At 41.3% G+C, this 7,500-nt stretch overlaps 1 protein-coding gene across 1 annotated transcript in view; it reads left to right on the top strand.

Annotated features, from left to right (window-relative positions):
- Positions 1-888: 888 nt before the first annotated feature.
- bahcc1b (BAH domain and coiled-coil containing 1b) overlaps positions 889-7,500 on the top strand; it is a 152,327-nt gene continuing 145,715 nt past the window's right edge. The window contains 2 exon segments of the mRNA XM_048234053.1: positions 889-1,178; positions 4,429-4,753. Of these exon segments, the coding sequence (XP_048090010.1) occupies positions 4,582-4,753 (172 nt within the window). The 5' untranslated portion in view covers positions 889-1,178; positions 4,429-4,581.

Here is a 7,500-nt window from a genome sequence, read left to right as displayed (position 1 = left end):
CAGTTAATTGTTTCCATACTCAGTCCGATGACAGAAGTGTATAAAGTCTATATATGTCGTGCACACAATTACACTTCCGTCACCTCGCTATTTGGGGATTTGTTGATGTTCCAATAGCCTGCAATTTTATTTACTGTAGGCTATATTGAATTTATCAATTCTAAATGAGTATAAGCTTGGCTGTGCACATTTTGCCTTTCACCCTCGTAAACATGTGATAGGCCTGTGTAGCTGTTTTCCCCCTTGAGTCCTCCTACCACACGCGGGACTTCCTCTTGCTTGGACGCCTTGTCTCAATTCAGTTTTTCCTTATGGGACCGTCAGCCCTATACCTTGTTGCTGCATGTTTCCGTGATCCCAGGAATATGCCACCCCTTTTTTCTAAGTTTCTCTGAATAGAACTCAACTGAATACCTTTACTACGCAGTCCTATAGAACTGAGATAATTAAAAAAAAGTTTCCAGAAAATAGTTTTAGGTTTTCTGCCCCCTCACACAGTGATATGAATTGCCTTATCAACTTGTGTGATATGTAATGGTTGGTCAAGAAATTTGGGAAATCTATCTAGGGGCACAATCAACGATAATTAACAATAAAATCAATAAGCAACAATTATCAAAACCATATAAAACCCCAGACTATGCATATGCGTGCGCATATGTGTCTGTGACCAAGACACTATAAAATCGTGCATTTTATTTCCAGGTAAGCGCAAGGGCACTGTGGACACCTGACCCTGGCAGACTACTAGCGCTTACCACGCCGCAAGCAGGGGAGGCTTGAATCAAGTGCCCGCCGTTTTGTTTAGTTGTTCCAGCTCACACGCCATTGGCTAGGAGGGGCATCCAATCAGAGCCGCTGTTTATACAGGGGCGCGCCACACAAAGCTTATTGACATGTGGAAGAAGGACCAATGGCAAAAGGCGTTTCAAACGTCCCCTCCTTCCATACTGTTGAGTGGCACTAGGCGATTCAGGAAAGGAGTTTCTGTTTGGATGTACAAGGCTCGATTCACTCGAAGCTCATTCTCCGGTGCATCTGCGTATTCCAACAGCACACAGAAAATCACCAGACTAGGATGTAACCATTTCCACATGTTTTTTACGCTTTCTTTCTTTTCTTCATTTTCTATTATATTTTTTAATCACTTATTGTTATGCAAGGATTAACTTTTACCAGTAAGTAATTTATTTATTGTATACTTTTTACCATTTGTAATAAACATTTGCTTTCAACAGCTGCTTTTTTTTTTTACAATATTCTTTTCTGGTTGCACATTTGTCTGTGGGAAAAAATAATGTAAGGCCTGGCAGTGTTGTCGACAGCGAAATTTTAGGAGGCACAAAATATAGTTTTTGTCTTATTCATATTTTCTGGACCTCTATTTTTCATATTAATTTGTCATGTCATCATATAAAATGCCTTAATAACAATACTAATAATAATAATAATAATAATAATAATAATAAATAAGTAAAATTGTATTTTATATTTGGGAACATTTTACTATTTGCTCATGTGCTGTCAACACATGTAGCATACCTGAATCACTTAAGCGACTAGCGAAGAGAGTAATAAACCATGCTAAGACAAAAGGTTGAAATATAAAGCACTCTTCTCGTCATCAGTTTTCGAAATTGATTTTAGTCAAAAAGGTTGACAACACTTCAGTCTTAAGTAAACATTCTCGATAATCAATGATTGTTTTAAAGAATGGACTTCCAATCAAGTTATCAATTAACAATAAAATACACAATACACTATTGGTGTAGATGTTTTATTTAAACAATTGAAGTTATGCTAGAGATTACTATGATAGTGGTAGTGGTAGTTGTAGTGTGAACGTTTAAGTCGTGGTCTTCTGACTCACCTTCGACAGGAGATAATGCTGGCAGCTTCACGCTCTTCGCCTGTCCGCTTTGTGTGGTTGTGCTGAAACCGTCAACTATGCGACTTACTCGTGCTAAGTGTAGTGATATGGACACGCAATTTATTTATTTGTGTGTTATTCCTTACTACACAACACGATGGAAGACGTGTAGTCTTCAGCGAAATGCGAAGAATACATGCACTCTCAATATAACGAGCCTTGTCTAGCGATGCGTTGAACGCGTTCTGTTCTGTGAAATTACTTCCAAGTTTTCGACCAGTCCTTGTTGACAAAGTTTGTCACGCTCGGGCTATTGTCTCCTGCTCGCTTTGGAGGCATAGGGTTGGTCTGACATAGGTGTTGTCGTGGGTATGACCCCGTAAGGTTACAATGGCGGGGCGTCTCTCCACCAGGGAAACGGAGGGAAGCCACAGAGACTGGTCGGCTGCCTCCCATCCTCGCAGTGAATTGCATCTTTCATGCACATTTCTGAGGGATTCTGCCACCATTTCGAGCCACTGATGATTTCCACGAGCAGTGTGGCGCTTTGTATGTATTTAGTTTCATGTGCACTTAGCTTTGGGTGATCGCAGTATCTCTGTATAGCCTCCCAGAGTAAACAGAAATGCCTCTGTTTACGACTGCATATGTGAGGGGCGAGTGTAGTGTGAAGGAAGTACACACCAGGCTCATGGATTGGAAACAGCATTTTTTTTAGGATTCCTTAAAACAGCCCAATATTATGTGGAGTTGCGTCTGCTCTCTTTCTCCCTGTCTCCCCCCAACACACACACACACACACACACACACACACACACACACACACACACACACACAATTGTTCCTCTACAGTTCCGTTGTTAACATCGTAGCAGCAAGTCCCTTTTCAGTTTGTCAAAGAAAAATAAAGAGCTTTCCACATTAAATAACACATACAGCTCTGGATATTCTAAAATCACAATAAATTCGACACAACGTTTAAGATATATCCATTAATAATTCTGCTCTCTGGCATATGTGACTGTTTTCTCACATAGCATTTTTCAATCATGCACAGATTTGAGAGGTATAAGGTCCAGGATACTGGCGCAATTGTCTCGCGAAAAAAAAAAAACAGCATAGATTTAGTATTGAACTGAGCGGCCTTCTCGGGCGCGTGGGGTTTAGCACTATGTGACGCATACAGACCAACGCTGATTTTGTAATTTTATTAAATCGACATACTGAATCGCCAGCCATCAGCCATTCAGAATGTGGAATGTTTGTTTTCTCCTTTGAATCGACGAAGGAAACCACTCAATGCTGCTCACCATTGATATTTTCTTTGTTTCCTTATCTGAGATGTCGTGATGAAAAAATAACCCAGAGGTTTAGCCTTAATCGATGCCTCGAGCTCTCGTTTGTAATTCTATTGAGAGGACTTTTGAATTACGAGACAGGTATTTTTTTAACACATCAAGTAGGCCCACTGTCTACGTTGATCTGCGTTAGAAGGTCCACAACTGGCCAACCTTTGTGGACGCTGAGTGTGGAAGCAGTCCTCCGTTACTCAAAATTAGATGAAGTCCAAAAAGAAAAAAGATGATGATTTATGGAAACTCAGCAACGTTGATTCCTGTCTTCGTCAATGTGCGTCAAAGTGAATGTATGGAGAGTATGGGCTGTGCGAGACCTGGGCGGAGAGGGCAATGGCGAAATTTACAAAACAAGGACCGAGGATAGATCTCCGTTTAATGTTTGGCCCAAATCTGGGGAAATAAAGATCACCATAACTACAGTTTTCAGAAGGTTCTCAGTTTCACCTAAAAAACTCACCTTGCCAAACTGGATCCAGCTTAACAGACTTGGTGTTGATGCATTGGTGGCGGAATTTATTTAGCAATAAAGTTTTTTTTTAAATATATAGGTAGACCTATGCACATTCTTTGAAATAAATCCACGTTGACAGTGAGATAACTGCATTAATTATGCATCCTTAACAAAGAGAGAATAGTATTTTCCACGTTTTGGGCGAAGATATATGTCTGAATGTTAGTGGAGGTTAATTATTCTCTCTGCGTATGCTATGAGCAACACATTCATTAGTAGCCTTTCCTTGCAGTCGCAATCCTTAAACACCTCACCGTGTTAAGTTACATGAAAAGTCATTCTTTACTGGCAATCCGGTGGCGTTGTTTAGGCTTGGGCTTCTCTAATGCCTGCTCCTTTTGTTGTTGAGTTCACATTGCTCGGCTCCATAGAGCCTACGTAGGAGAACGAGAGAGAGAGAGAGACAGACAGACAGACAGAGAGGGGGACGTTTTTTGTCTCGGTACAGTAGTGCTAGTAGAATGGTCGCACCATGTCTTGCTTTCTGATGCAAACTTCTCGCTTGCTTTAAGACAGGCCTTCTGATTTAATTATGAATAAACATGATAAGTTTACAGACACGATGTTGGTTCTAGAACATGAGAATGGACACGCTTAAGTTTTGCCTCTCCAATAGGCAAAGACGCATTTATGTTTTCTTGAATGCTGATGGTCTTTTTCTTGTTTGTTTTGTTTGGTTTTTTTTGCAGAAAATGATCGGGATATACTTTTTGTGCCGACAAAGCAAAATCTGTTCTGAATGCAAGACCTATGTGAACCTCTCGAAGGGATTATAACATCTGGGTGGTGTTCGATGCCCACGGCTTTCCCACTGGATATCGGATTTATCGCTTTTCGACAGAATGGAGGGCCGGGATTTTGCTCCACCGCCTCACCTCCTTGCTGATCGGGGCGCGCTGGTTCACCGCGCCGCCTCTCGGATAGCTCCTACGGGGCACAGTTCCGTGCAGCATCCCGGCCACTTCCAGCCTGGAAAATACTACCCATCCCACATACCAATGGCTCCGCATTCAGGTTTGTGCATTGATTTACTAACTAGCGAGCTTTTTAGACATTTCTAACCTTTGCATATCTTGCTGTTGAATTAAGTTTTGTGTTGCTGTTATCGGACAAGTTTTAGCTGCGTTTTTTTAGTCCACGGCCTCACTGCTCAGGGACACACGGTTATTTATTAGAAAGGGAAATTACTTCTGCACTGTGGCCATTCTGGAAATTAGCGATTGCCATGCAGTCCTTAGAATTTTATGTGCCAGTTCTAGACGGCATTATAACATTTTATTGAACTGTTTACTGTTCTGTCTGTGACACTTTTTTAAAAATAAAATAACACTGTGCCTCTTGTAAAATGCGCACAATATGAAGAGATAAAATGTTTAACTGGTTTGTGTTAAATATTAGAGGTTGTTTCGGATTATTGTGTTTTTTTTAATTGCTTGTTACATTGTATAGCTGAAATCGCTGGTGAGTGACCACGTACAAAAAAAGACAGTCAAAAATTCCGCGATGTAAGCTCATGAAGATACTTACTGACCTGCTTGTTCACATTTTTTTTTTCTGGATAGAAATTGATTTTGCCAACTTTTGTATCATTTTCCTATGTTTGATAGTCACTGGTCCTTAAGGACGTTGAGGTCTTCTCTGATTTTTTTTTGTTTAAATTTCCAAGCGATTGGAATACTGTGTACCTAGTCTACCAATGCTTTTTTTTTAAAAAGTACTGTACTTGGAGCATTGTGTGGATACAGCTGCTGTAGGGTACCGGAGACTGCCTCGTGGACGCTGGGGCTGTACCCCTGCGTGCCGTGGCTTGCTTAGGAGTGTCCGGGATTAGGGTCAGTGGTGAGTGCGGTGGGTACGCACTAATAGAGGCCTCTGTAATACCAGAAAATCCGGTTTCTATATTGAGCAGTGATTTGACGGGGTGCGAATGGGTTGACAGCGCATGCATTAGATTTAACAAGTGGCTTTGGCATCCAACTCAAGACACTTCACCGATGGCTGGGTGTTGCCATATCTATACGCGTTTTCAGACTGATAATGCAGAAATGGGTTGCTTTGGCTTGCAAAGTCTCGTTTGAGAGTTTTCGGCGGGATTTACCATATGTAATTTGCAGACTTTCACTCCATATCCCATGACGTCTTAAAATGGTTCATGTCGACAGGGTTGGGCGTGTAGGCCCCACTGAGTTGATTTTTTAAGGCGTGGACACATTTATTCAGTAAAATGTTCTTTCTTTGTTTGACGGCCCTAATGTGATATATACAGTCACTAACACAACGACAGAATATTAAGTTGTTTGTAGCATATCTTAATTTACATGAAACTCAACTTCTTATTTAGATAATATAATAGGCCTACAATAAAATCAGTTGCACATTTAGGATAATTTACAATTACTAAGGGTGCGAATTGAACTTCATATTTTCTGATTTGCAGTGAATTGCATATTTTTAAATGGCTTTCCCTAAACATAATGAAGTAGGCCTATAAGTATTTTTAAACTCTGAAAACTTCAAATTGATCTACCATGAATGAAGGGGAGCTGTAAAGCGCAACTGCGGGAGTAGGCTAATAGGCAACTGAGCCGAAAAGGAATTAAAGCGCGGGGACAGGGAAGTGGAATATATATCAAATTAGTTTTTACAAACAAAACAAAGCTATTATTATTATTATAAAAATAATAACAATGCTACATTGCTGTTTCATTCATAGTGTCAACAGTTGATTGATAAGACACAGGCACATATTTCAGCTTGTGCTGTTCGGCCTGTGCGTTAGAGAGGCAGCACTGGCATGACGATCTTCTGTGGACACCTTCTCCCATATCGGCCTCACATGCAAGTCAAATGTGGGATGTGTGGAGGGATCGTTAGCGGCTGGCTAGCCCAGGCCTCCCGCTGTTCCACTCCCTGTAACTGCATTGAGGATCAGCGGAGGCCTTCTATGCACTCCTTAAAAAAATAGTCTCCCCTTCTCCGACTGAAATAACTCCGTCCAATTAACTTACAGTGGGCCGTAAAAAGACACAGAAAAGGAAGAAAGAAATGTAAAAAAAACTTGAATTTTTCATTTAAAGAAATCGTCAGGCAATTGTCTGATATATTTTAGGTGTTTTTTTCTCCTTTCTGTTTTTACACCTAAAGTTATGCGTAAATTCCTGTTCGTTTGTAGTACGCTGATGCCTTCTTTTTGCTTGAATGCATGTATTAAGCGAAGCTCCACGTGATTGATCGACTTTGTTGTATTGCCTCGGCATGACGCTTGGATCTCTTACGAACATCAAATAGCGCTGCTGTGGCAATGAGGGGAAGGTAAAACATACAGTGGGATCCATTTTCTGCCTTTTTCTTGCTGTCCTCCTCACCACCCCACACCCACTGCCATCATCCCGGCAGATGTCTGTAACGTCTGCCTAGGGGGCTATGGCCACAGTCCGCTGCTGTGCAGGTGCATTACCGAAGGCGATATGCGGTGGTGTTTTTTTTTTTTTTCCCGACTACAATGCAGACCCGCCCCGAAATGTCAGCACTCGGCCGCCTTTGCCGCACAGGTGTGCGCATTGTTCATTAAAACAACAGAACGCAACCCCCTAATCTACCTTATTACAAACAGATTTTTGGTCTCCGCTCCGCTTGCGCGTTTGGGGTCTGGGGCGAATTATTCTCTGTGGTCTGTCTTAAGAAAACTCGAGGAGGATGTAGAGGTTTTTTTCCGTCGCTGTTGTGTGTTGTCATGGATTTTAATCTTTTAGATCACTCCA

Source organism: Alosa alosa, chromosome 22, assembly GCF_017589495.1.
Source record: "Alosa alosa isolate M-15738 ecotype Scorff River chromosome 22, AALO_Geno_1.1, whole genome shotgun sequence".
NCBI lineage: Eukaryota > Metazoa > Chordata > Actinopteri > Clupeiformes > Clupeidae > Alosa > Alosa alosa.
The sequence above is the reverse complement of the archived record's forward strand: the minus strand, read 5'-3'. Positions and strand labels throughout refer to the sequence as shown.